The sequence below is a fragment of the Acanthaster planci genome, linkage group LG01 (genome assembly GCF_054643075.1).
Source record: "Acanthaster planci isolate LZ-2023a linkage group LG01, COTS_SCS, whole genome shotgun sequence".
In the NCBI taxonomy this organism is placed as follows: Eukaryota; Metazoa; Echinodermata; class Asteroidea; order Valvatida; family Acanthasteridae; genus Acanthaster; species Acanthaster planci.
In genome coordinates, this window is record NC_141777.1 from 6,407,855 (window position 1) to 6,420,682 (window position 12,828).

A 12,828-nucleotide genomic window follows, 5' to 3' on the forward strand; every position below is an offset into this window, starting at 1 on the left:
ATTTTTTTCAAAGGGGGGAGGGTACGGTCTGACATGTCAACAGGGGAAGCTTCTACGAGGTATGAGGACTACTCTCCTCTCAAGACTGGCAATTAAGCCATTATTCCATAGTACACGGTGTATCTCTCGACTTTGTGATAAATAATTTTGTGGACCAATTCACATCGTGCGCACTTGGTGGCGATAGTCTACAACTAACGCCCCTGGTTGCTTTTGACCAAATGTCGGTCACGTTTCTTAAAGGAACCAGGAATAGAAATATTTTTTATGAATTTACTAAAAACCCTTTGGATGGGGCGTCGGGCTTCTTTCCGGCGGATGACCCCGTGATAGCTGCACGTACCCTGGGATTTGTTTCAAACTTCTAATCAGTAACATTGCTTTTTATTTAGATGCACTCTATCTGACTACCCACTGATTTTACAGATGGGGAAAAGCCCATGTTTGCAACTGGGCCGAGATATATTTTGGCATTTCCTGAATTGTACCTGTAGCGTCATTATGTGGGGTCTTGGACATAAACATAATCGTGGCATTGCAGGTATAAGAGGAAAGTATAGTATTGTGGGTGAGTTGGTTCAAATTCCAAGAGGAATCTTCTGTTTGAAAAGATCAATTTTGAAAGGTTGTGACAAATATCTACTGCCCAAATTCACGTTAGCCTTCAAGTATATTTTAAGGACTAAACTTCATTTCAGAGCGTTCTCGCTCAGGCACTTTCTGTCGACTCCGTTCCAAACAGGGACTTTTTTCTCTAAGTTCTAAATTTTAAGGAACTTAACGGTTTTGTTAACAGTGGTGAATAGTCAGATCAGTTGTCCGATGTGTCCGCTTTTGTAAAGTAACAACATTTGTTGTTCCCTTAAATAAATTTTAATTTTGCCTCCACAAAATTTTGTTGTTCCCTCAACAAAATCTGTTTGCTTACATTTTTTCCTCGTATGACTCACCATTGAACCACCGTACAATTTCGCCTTTGATAGATTCAGTCACCTTTTTGTAGTCCTAGCTATAGATACCACGACTGTTGACATTTACTTGATTTTGTACAGTTGGAGGAAACATGACCTGATAAAATTGTTTTGCTCTCATTTTGTGGTGCCTTGGCGTGCACACTTTTCAGGTTCAAGGGTTCAAGAGCACCGGTAAACCTATTTAAGCGCGGGTCTGAAAGTGATCGAGGCTAGGGATGAACACTGCTCTCCAATGGTCAAGATGGCCTGCCTCCTGGTTGCTAGTGTCGTGGTCTTGGTTCTGAGCTGTGCCAACAGTGAATGCTCACACCAACATAACACAACCTCCGCTCTTGAAATAGCGCTTCGACCACTGTACTCTCAACTGGAGACTTTCAAGAATCAACTCCATGTCGTCAAGGCACTTATCCCCTTCCATTGCAGGCTTGGTATGTACAATGTATTGTATAAATTGAGGTAAAAGAATGTGTTTGTGCTCCTAACAGGTTCATTGGTGATAGCGGTTGACCATGACAACGTTGACCGAAACGTCAGGCCTCCTAATAACTTTTTTAATTGCTTCTAGTTTTAGAAAATAATGGTATCCAATAACCAGCCCTAACAACGTGCAAAATCATCGATACTATACAGGTGTACGTGTTTGCTCTGAGGAGGGGCCTCTTGGGATGGAGGATGGTCGAATTCCGGATGGTAGCATCACAGCTTCGTCATTTTTTAGTAACGACGCGAACTATGCGCCTCCGAGAGCAAGGCTTAATACTCAAGGTAAGCTACAATTCAACAAAAGATATGCGCATTGAATTCTACAATAGCAAAGACGATCAGTGCAGCTCTCATAACCTTTTGTGGAGCAGTTTATTATTAATAAAACAAATGAACGAACGAACGAACAAACAAACAAGCAAACAAACAAGTAAAAATTGAAAAAGCTACACCCTTTCCTACATGTTAATTTACAATGGATTTTGTTGCATAACCTTTTATAAAACATGCACTTCCCGCTTACTTCTGAATAGGATTTCCGGCAGCCTGGGCTGACGCTGGACAAAGTGACCCGAATCCCTGGATTCAGGTTGATTTCAATACCTTCGTCTACGTCACTGCTCTCATTACCCAAGGCCGTGGTGATCCGCCTTATAATGTCCAACGGGTTACACAGTACCAAGTAATGTTTAGTGACGATGGCGAGGCTTGGAGTCAAGAATCCAACGAAGATGGGACACCCACAAAGGTAAACCCATGCAAGATGGGTGTTAAATTCCAATTAAAATAACAACCAAAATCTTTCGATCCGTCAATTGGACAGAATGTAACCGGTTTTAGGCCTATGTTGAAAACATTAAGTCAACCACCCATTTTAATGGCCATTACCTCGTGTTCTGGTGCTAAGAATATGGCATTTGCCGCCTACAAACTCGTCAGTCCACCAGGTGAATTGAAAACCCCGCACTTTTACGTGGTCTACAGGTTAAGCAGGCTAAAGAGAACCAATCCACATGGAACGGGATGATCTCAGTACAGCCAAAGTATACGTTGTGAACGATTCTCCCTTGACAACTTTCTAAAACGTTATATAAGAAAAATTGGTAAATGTACTGTGTAAATCTTATTTTAACTTACTTACTAACCTAACCATTCCCGGTACACCCCTGTTGAAAAGTAAATCTCTCTCTCAAGGTAAGGACTCGGTCACTAAACTCCCGTCCAAAAATTAACAAATATGTACTCCACTTTGAAGATTGTCTTCTGATTTCAAATAATGTTTTCTCAACAGTTCCCCGGTAACATAGTCATAGACAGCGAGGTGACCACTCGTTTCTCGCGAGCCATCCATACTAGATTCTTACGCATTCTGCCCACTGATTGGACCTCGCACTGCAGCATGAGGTTTGAGGTCGTAGGTTGTTATTAGCCACGTTTAAACAATGGCAGTTTTGGTGAGAATCTTTTTTTCAAACTTTAATGGACTTGGATAAACATATGAAGTGCTTAGGTCTTTAAGTTTAACGCTGTGGGTAGGTAACCGGGTTTTCATTCACTGAGAATTTAAGTTTTTTTCGGGGAAAGGGAGAAGCGGGTAATGCCAGAAATTAGGGGTCCATTTTTTGTGTCCCTGTCACATCTGACATATGATTTTTTTTAATTTCAGAACACATTTTCTAATTTCCAAAAGTGATGAATTAATTCAAATTACCTGTTAGCGATGAACCCCTCTCACCCTTAGGAAAAGGGGATATGCTTTTGAACGAGGAATTCTCCTGAAAAACCGTGGTTTCGGGTGAGGTGTTAATCGAGGTGGCTCCCACCATACGCCATGTAGGTCCAATCTGACCTATAAAGAAATGTTGATGGTTAGAGTCGATGATCCTAAGGTTACACAATTTAAAAGTACTGACAGTTGGCCTACATTTTACATGTAGACACAAAGAGATCTTCACGGGCGAAGTAACCTTAACAGTAAAATGAAAATTAGAATTAATTAGACTTCAAGGAATATTTCATGATTTTTATTATTTTTTTTATTTCATGACAATTATACATTTATTATAATTATTAATTATGCTTCTTCTCCTCCTTGGAGACATTCAATTGTATTCCATTCCCGAGTTTTAGAAGTACTTAGAAAGTATGCAGGAACAAAATGTCACTAAATGTTCCTAAACACAACTTATACAATATTTGTACCCAGAAGATGCCAAAAACAAACAAAAATCCGTTAAAAATTAGCTTTCTATGACATTTTATATCAAGCTGTTCCTTGCTTTCAAAATGTAAGAGGTTCATATTTTTTTCATTGTGTGCTGTCATTGAAATAAAAAGCCTCAAATTCAGATTATAGATTTTAAAAATGCATGTATTCAACCTAAAAAATTGCCTTGGGAGTTTTGCGCTCAGGAAATTAAAAAAAAAAGAAAAAAGGAAAAAAAAGAAGTGAGGGAAAAATCGAAAAGTTATGTGAATCGCAGTTACCGGCTTCCATATAGGACTCTTCTGGGATCTCAAAGTTCCCGGCCCACCACACTTCCTCCCTGCCCATCCATTTAACTCCAAAAAAGAGTTCGAGCGACCATGCAAGAGAGGAAACGAGACAAGCCCCTGAGCCCTGGCCACCGAGTCGGCCATACGTCTCGAACCTGTACTAAGGCGCTCACCTGGACTTCGCGGACAGTCCCAGCAGAAGAGCTTATCCCGTGGGCTAAGGTACTGTTGGTATTTGGCGGGGGTAAATTAGAGTCTCTTATAGCTACTGACTGACAGCAAGCTTTGGGAAAATAAAAGTCACCAGTGGGATTCGAACCCACCATCTGACGATCAGATAACCACCAGCTTAACCATTTGGCAATTTCAGAGAATTGCTTTTGGCCGTTCATATTTACGTAGATAACAAAACCATTAACCAAGTAATACCGCACAGAATTTTGCTCTGCAAAGACTGAGTGATTACAACGCTACAATAGTGCATCACGTAGCAAAATGCGCAAGGGGCCCCGCGCACAAATCTCCCTGACAGCTTCTCCTTGGTAAATTAAATGCGTGCATCAATATGAGAGAGTTCCCGGACGGACTACACGTACGTCCGGACACGTCTGAGGGTGCACCCTTGCAAACAAGGCCAAAATTTGTCCGCCAAGCTCATTAATGAAAGTTATAAACTCAAAATATTCTATAGTAGAGAGGTCCTCAGAGCCGTGAAATCGAGGAATTGGAGAAATGTGGCACTGAACCTCCAGCCCGGACTTTGGTCTTGCAATTATGAGCAATTTGGGTGCAGTCGGGTCCGAAAGTGGCACTATTTTGGCCATTTTTCAGAGGGATGGTTTTTCCAAATGGCCACTTTTCTGGGCAGGGACATTTTCTTCTTTTTAGGGGTGGTCTGCTTCTGGTGAAAATTTCTCAAAAATCCATTGGTCAACCCCCCGAAAATTGAAAGGAAAATGAAAGGGGACATATCGATCATCGTTTTTCTGAGCAGTATGGACACCTGTGAGAGGGGTGAGTATTTTTTAAATATTTGTGAAGTGTGGGCATTATCATTGCTGTCTATGGGAATTTATCTGTAGTGGTACAGCCCTGAACTCTGGCAGGTTGCACTACACCATAATACGCGCTCATAGAAAGCAGTAAAATATCAGAGCGTAAAAACGCCGCCTCTTGACTCTCGGAGGAGGTTTGTCTCCTTTTTTGCAGCGGAAATTCAAGATTATGGCCATGCCAGAAGATCACTTTTCCTCTCAATTTTATGGGTTTTAGCCACAATTAGTTTTTATTCGCCTTTCCTGGAAGATACCTCCAAAGTAGTAAAACTATTCGCCCAGCTGTGATTGTCGCCGCCCGCCTCTATCCAAATATGCCCGCAATTTAGGGCTTTAGCAAAAGAAATAACCCAAACTGGAAACTGCCAGTAACAAATTCGGGATTTATAGAAATGACTCGTTGATCCCTCCTGATTATGGCATGTCTTATTGTAAGAACCCGTGGGATCACAAAATACAACCATTTCGCGAAATGCACCCTCAATGGTATCATGCAGGCTATTTTTTCCGGGGGAAGGTGAATCGGGAACCGAGCAGTTCTGCTAAATAACATGTTATATTTTGTGGTGAATCTGATACGTGGTTTATTTCTTCAGATACCCTGCCCTGTGAATCGAGCCTCTTTACAGGAACTTCCTTATGTACTTGAAAAGTGAGCACTGTTTCTGTCATTTTTATGAGATATTTTTTAATATGTTGACTTTAGTTGTCGTATATTCATTTGTGTCAAATGTTGATGTAAATATATAGCTCAAAAAATCCCTTCCTCTAACCCTATCCCCAACACTGGCACTATCCTAACCCTAACGCCAACAATATCCCTCACCCTACTGTCCCTAACCCTATCTCTAACCCCAACTCTATCCCCAACAATTATCCCTAACCCCATCTCTACCCCTATCCCTAACCCTATCCCTAACATTATCCGTAACTCCAACCCTATCCCTAACCATTATCCCTAACCCAATCTCTAACCCTAACCCTATCCCTATGTCCAACTTTATCTCTAACTCTGACCCTATCCCTACCCCTAACCCCAACCCTACCCTTAAGCATTATCGCTAACCATATCTCTAACCCTAACACTATCCCTATTCCTTACTCTACCCCTAACCCTAACCCTATCCCTAACCTTACCCCTAACCCCAACCCTACCCCTAACCATTATCGCTAATAATAACCCTAACCCTACCCCTTACCTTATCCGTAACCCTAACCATTATTCCTAACCCTATCTCTAACCCTCTAACCCTATCCCTATCTCCCACCCTAACCCTACCCCTCACCCCAACCCTACCCCTAACCCTCCAACCCTAACCCTATCCCTAACCCTAACCATTATCCCTAACCCTATCTCTACCCCTATCCCTAACCCTATCCCTATCTCCAACCCTAACCTTACCCCTAACCCCAACCCTACCTGTAACCCTAACCCTATTTCCAACCCTATCTCTAACCCTAACCCTATTTCCAGCCCTATTTCTAACCCTAACCCTATCCCTATCTCCAACCCTAACCCTAACCCTATCCCTAACCTTATCCCTAACCCTAACCCTAACCATTATTCCTAACCCTAACCCTAACCCCCTAACCCTACCCCTAACCCTAACCTATCCCTAACCTTACCCCTAACCCCAACCCTACCCCTAACCCTCACCCTAACCCTCTAACCCTATCCCTAACCCTAACCATTATCCCTAACCCTATTTCTAACCCTATCCCTATTTCCAACCCTATCTCTAACCGTACCCCTCAAACCAACCCTACCCCTCACCATGATCGCTAACCATATCTGTAACCTTAACCCTGTCTCTCTCTCCAAACCTACCCCTAACCCTAACCCTACCCCTAACCCCAACCCTACCTCTAATCCTAACCCTATTTCCAACCCTATCTCTAACCCTAACCCTATTTCCAACCCTATCTCTAACCCTAACCCTATCCTATATCCAACCCTAACCCTAACCCTATTCCTAACCTTACCCCTAACCCTACCCCTTATCATTACCGCTAATAATAGCCCTAACCCTAACCCTATCTGTAACTCTAACCATTATTCCTAACTCTATCTCTAACCCTATCCCTATCTCCAACCCTACCCCTAACCCTATTCCTAACCTTACCCCTAACCCTAACCCTACCCCTCATCATTATTGCTAATAATAGCCCTAACCCTAACCCTATCTGTAACTCTAACCATTATTCCTAACCCTATCTCTAACCCTATCCCTAACCCTAACTCCAACCCTACCCCTAACCCTACCCCTAACCTTACCCCTAACCCTACCCCTCACCGTTATCGCTAATAATAGCCGTAACCCTAACCATAACCCTATCTGTAACTCTAACCATTATTCCTAACCCTATCCCTATCTCCAACCTAGCCCTAACCCTATCCCTAACCTTACCCCTCACCCTAACCCTTCCCCTCACCATTATCGCTAATAATAACCCAACCCCTAACACTAACCCTAACCATAACCATTATTCCTAACCCTATCTCTAACCCTATCCCTATCTCCAAACCTACCCCTAACCCTATCCCTAACCTTACCCCTAATGCTAACCCTACCCTTCACCATTATCGCTAATAATAGCCCTACCCTTAACCCTAACCATTATTCCTAACCCTATCTCTACCCCTAACCTTCACTGTATCTCCAACCCTAACCATAACCCTATCTCCAACCCTAACCCTGACCCTACCCCTACCCCCAACCCTACCCCTCACCATTATCGCTAATAATAACCCTATCCCTAACCCTAAAAATTATTCCTATCCTTATCTCCAACCCTACCCCTAAAACTATCCCTAACCTTACCCCTATACCTACCCCTCACCATTATCGCTAATAATAACCCTACCCCTACCCCTAGCCCTAACCCTAACCTTATTTCCAACCCTAACCTTATTTCCAACCCTATCTCTAACCCTAACCCTATTTCCAACCCTATCTCTAACCCTAAACCTATCCTATCTCCAACACTAACCCTAACCCTATCTCTAACCTTACCCCTAAGCCTAACCCTACCCCTCATCATTATCGCTAATAATAGCCCTAATCTTAACCCTATCTGTAACTCTAACCATTATTCCTAACTCTATCTCTAACCCTATCCCTATCTCCAACCCTACCCCTAACCCTATTCCTAACCTTACCCCTAACCCTAACCCCACCCCTCATCATTATCGCTAATAATAGCCCTCACCCTAACCCTAACAATATCTGTAACTCTAACCATTATTCCTAACCCTATCTCTAACCCTATCCCTATCTCCAACCCTACCCCTAACCCTATTCCTAACCTTACCCCTAACCCTAACCCCACCCCTCACCATTATCGCTAATAATAACCCAACCCCTAACACTAACCCTAACCATAACCATTATTCCTAACCCTATCTCTAACCCAATCCCTATCTCCAAACCTACCTCTAACCCTATCCCTAACCTTACCCCTAACGCTAACACTACCCTTCACCATTATCGCTAATAATAGCCCTACCCTTAACCCTAACCATTATTCCTAACCCTATCTCTACCCCTAACCTTCACCGTATCTCCAACCCTAACCATAACCCTATCTCCAACCCTAACCCTGACCCTACCCCTACCCCCAACCCTACCCCTCACCATTATCGCTAATAATAACCCTACCCCTAACCCTATCCCTAACCCTAAAAATAATTCCCATCCCTATCTCCAACCCTACCCCTAAAAGTATCCCTAACCTTACCCCTAACCCTACCCCTCACGATTATCGCCAATAATAACCCTAACCCTACCCCTAGCCCTAACCCTAACCTTATTTCCAACCCTAACCTTATTTCCAACCCTATCTCTAACCCTAACCCTATTTCCAACCCTATCTCTAACCCTAAACCTATCCTATCTCCAACACTAACCCTAACCCTAACCCTAACCTTACCCCTAACCCTAACCTTACCCCTCATCCATATCGCTAATAATAGCCCTAACCCTAACCTTAACCCTATCTGTAACTCTAACCATTATTCCTAACTCTATCTCTAACCCTATCCCTATCTCCAACCCTAACCCTAACCCTATTCCTAACCTTACCCCTAACCCTAACCCCACCCCTCATCATTATCGCTAATAATAGCCCTCACCCTAACCCTAACAATATCTGTAACTCTAACCATTATTCCTAACCCTATCTCTAACCCTATCCCTATCTCCAAACCTACCCCTAACCCTATCCCTAACCTTACCTCTCACCCTAACCCTTCCCCTCACCATTATCGCTAATAGTAACCCTACCCCTAAAACTAACCATTATTCCTAACCCTATCTCTAACCCTAACCCTAACCCTAACCCTATCTGCAACTCTAACCCGAACCCCTAACCCCAACCATACCCCGAACCCTAAACTCTAACCCTAACCATGACCATTATCCCTAACCCTATCTCTTACCCTACCCTAACCACATCAGTAACCCTAAGCCTATCTCTAACCCTAACCCTATCCGTAACCATAACCCTACCCCTAACCCTATCTCTAACCCTACCCCTAACCATATCCGTAACCATAAGCCTATCTCTAACTCTAACCCTATCCGTAACCATAACCCTACCCCTAACCCTATCTCTAACCCTAACCCTAACCCTACCCCTAACCCTATCCGTAACCTTACACCTAACCCCAAACGTGTCCCTAACCATTATCCCTGACCCTAACTCTAACCCTAACCCTATCCCTATATATAGGGATAGGGTTATTGATATATAGGGATATAGTAGTATATTCCGTTGTGTCAAATGTTGATGTACATATATAGCTCAAAAAATCCCTTTCTCTAACCCTATCCCCAACACTCGCACTATCCTACCCCTAACGCCAACAATATCCCCCACCAATCTGTCCCTCATCCTATTCCTCTTTCTAACTTTAATGCTAACCCCAACGCTATCCCTAACCATTATCCCTAACCCTATCTCTAACCCAACCCCTAACCCTAACGCTATTAATAACCCTAACCCCAAACCTATCCCTAACCATTATCCTTAACCCTATGTCTAACCCTAACCCTACCTCTACCCCTAACCCTATCCGTAACCCTATCACGAACCCTAACCCTACCCATAACCCTATCTCTAACCCCACCCCCAACCAAACCCGCAACCCCAAGCTTATCTCTAACCCTAACCCTATCCGTAACCCTAACCCTATCTCTAACCCTACCCCTAACCCTATCTCTAACCCTAACCCTACCCCTACCCCTAACCCTATCCGTAACCCTAACAATAACCCGAACCCTACCCCTAACCCTATCTCTAACCCTAAACCTAACCCTAACCCTTCCCCTAACCCTATCTCTAACCCTAACCCTAACCCTAACCCCAAACCTATCCCTTACCATTATCCTTAACCCTTTCTCTAACCCTAACCCTACCTGTAACCCCTTACCCTATCCGTAACCCTAACCCTACCCTAACCCTATCCGTAACCCTAACCCTAACTCTACCTCTAACCCTAACCGTAACCCTAACCCTATCCCTAACCAGTATCCCTAACCCTATCCCTAACCATTATCCCTAACCTTATCTCCAACCCTAACCCTATCCGTAACCCTAACCTTATCTCTACCCCTATCCCCCTAACCCTATCTGTAACCCTAACCCTATCACTAACCCTAACCCTTCCCCTACCCCTACCCTAACCCTATCCGTGACACTTTCACTAACCCTAACCCTACCCTTAACCCTATCTCTAACCCTACCCCTAACCACATCCGTAACCCTAACCCTACCCCTAACCCTATCTCTAACCCAAACACTAACCCTAACCGCAAACCTATCCCTAACCATTATTCTTAACCCTTTCTCTAACCCTAACCTTACCCCTAACCCTAACCCTATCCTTAACCCTATCACTAACCCTAACCCTATCTCTAACCCCAAACCTATCCCTAACCATTATCCTTAACCATTTTTCTAACCCTAACCCTAACCCTACCCCTTACCCTCACCATATCCGTAACCCCATCACTACCCCTACCCCTACCCCTAACCCTAACCCTATCCGTAACCCTATCACTAACCCTAACCCTAAAACTAACCCTAACCCTACCCCTAACCCTATCTCTAACCCTATTCCTAACCGCAAACCTATCCCTAACCATTATCCTAACCCTATCTCTAACCCTACCCCTAACCCTAACCCTAACCCTAACCCTAACACTAACCCTACCCCTAACCTATCTCTAACCCTAACCCTAACAACAAACCTATCCCTAACCATTATCCTTAACCCTTTCTCTAACCCTAACCCTACCCCTAACCCTAACCCTATCTGTAACCCTATCTCTAACCCTAACCCTAACCCTTACACCAAATCTATCCCTAACCATTATCCTTAACCCTTTCTCTAACCCTAACCCTACCCGTAACCCTATCACTAACCCTATCCCTAACCTTAACCCTATCCGTAACCCTATTACTAACCCTACCCCTAACCCTACCCCTAACCCTAACCCTAACACTCACCCTAAACCCCACCCCTAACCCTATCTCTAACCCTATTCCTAACCCCAAACCTATCCCTAACCATTATCCCTAACCCTCTCTCTATCAGTAACCCTAACCCTATCTCTAACCCTAACCCTACCCCTAACCCTAACCTTACCCTAACCCTATCTCTAACCCTAACCCTACCCCTAACGATATCGTAACGTTACACCCAACCCCACTGGTATCCCTAACCATTATCCCTGACCCTATCTCTAACCCTCTCCCTATATATAGGGAAAGGGTTAGGGATATATAGGGATATAGTAGTATATTCCGTTGTGTCAAATGTTGATGTACATATATAGCTCAAAAAATCCCTTTCTCTAACCCTATCCCCAACACTCGCGCTATCCTACCCCTAACGCCAACAATATCCCCCACCCATCTATCCCTAATCCTATTCCTATCTCTAACTTTATCGCTAACCCCAACGCTATCCCTAACCATTATCCCTAACCCTATCTCTAACCCTACCCCTAACACTACCCCTAACCGTACCGCTAACCGTACCCATAACCCTATCTCTAACCCTAACACTAACCCTAACCGCAAACCTATCCCTAACCATTATCCTTAACCCTTTCTCTAACCCTAACCCTACCCGTAACCCTAACCCTATCCGTAACCCTATCACTAACCCTAACCCTAACCCTAACCCTACCCCTAACCCTATCTCTAACCCTAACCCTAACCCCAAACCTATCCCTAACCATTATTCTTAACCCTTTCTCTAACCCTAACCCTACCCCTAACCCTATCCGTAACACTAACCCTAACACTACCCCTAACCCTATCCGTAACCCTAACCCTATCCCTAACCATTATCCCTAACCTTATCTCCAACCCTAACCCTATCCGTAACTCTAACCCTATCTCTACCCCTATCCCCCTAACCCTATCTGTAACCCTAACCCTATCACTAACCCTAACCCTACCCTTACCCCTACCCCTAACCCTATCTGTGACCCTTTCACTAACCCTAGCCCTACCCCTAACCCTATCTCTAACCCTACCCCTAACCACATCCGTAACCCTAACCCTACCCCTAACCCTATCCGTAACCCTATCACTAACCCTAACCCTAACCCTACCCCTAACCCTATCTCTAACCCCAAACCTATCCCTAACCATTATCCTTAACCCTTTCTCTAACCCTAACCCTAACCCTATCCGTAACCCTAACCCTATCTGTAACCTTAACCCTATCACTAACCCTAACCCTACCCCTAACCCTATCTCTAACCCTACCCCTAGCCACATCCGTAACTCTAAGCCTATCTCTAACC

General features: G+C 43.9%; 1 protein-coding gene across 1 annotated transcript; it reads left to right on the top strand.

Moving 5' to 3' along the window:
- The first annotated feature begins 1,145 nt into the window (after positions 1-1,145).
- On the top strand, positions 1,146-3,870 carry LOC110986247 (lactadherin-like). Its single transcript, XM_022247980.2, has 4 exons — positions 1,146-1,402; positions 1,605-1,739; positions 1,991-2,205; positions 2,749-3,870. The coding sequence occupies exons 1-4, from the start codon at positions 1,207-1,209 to the stop codon at positions 2,884-2,886; spliced, it is 684 nt and encodes a 227-aa protein (XP_022103672.1). The 5' UTR covers positions 1,146-1,206; the 3' UTR covers positions 2,887-3,870.
- Positions 3,871-12,828: the final 8,958 nt, after the last annotated feature.

Excerpts from the sequence above, each read along its gene's own strand:
- LOC110986247 (XM_022247980.2), top strand. The coding sequence starts at position 1,207 with ATGGTCAAGATGGCCTGCCTCCTGGTTGCTAGTGTCGTGGTCTTGGTT. Across the intron at positions 1,740-1,990 it reads AGCAAGGCTTAATACTCAAG|GATTTCCGGCAGCCTGGGCT; the intron begins GTAAGCTACAAT and ends ACTTCTGAATAG. Across the intron at positions 2,206-2,748 it reads AAGATGGGACACCCACAAAG|TTCCCCGGTAACATAGTCAT; the intron begins GTAAACCCATGC and ends TTTTCTCAACAG.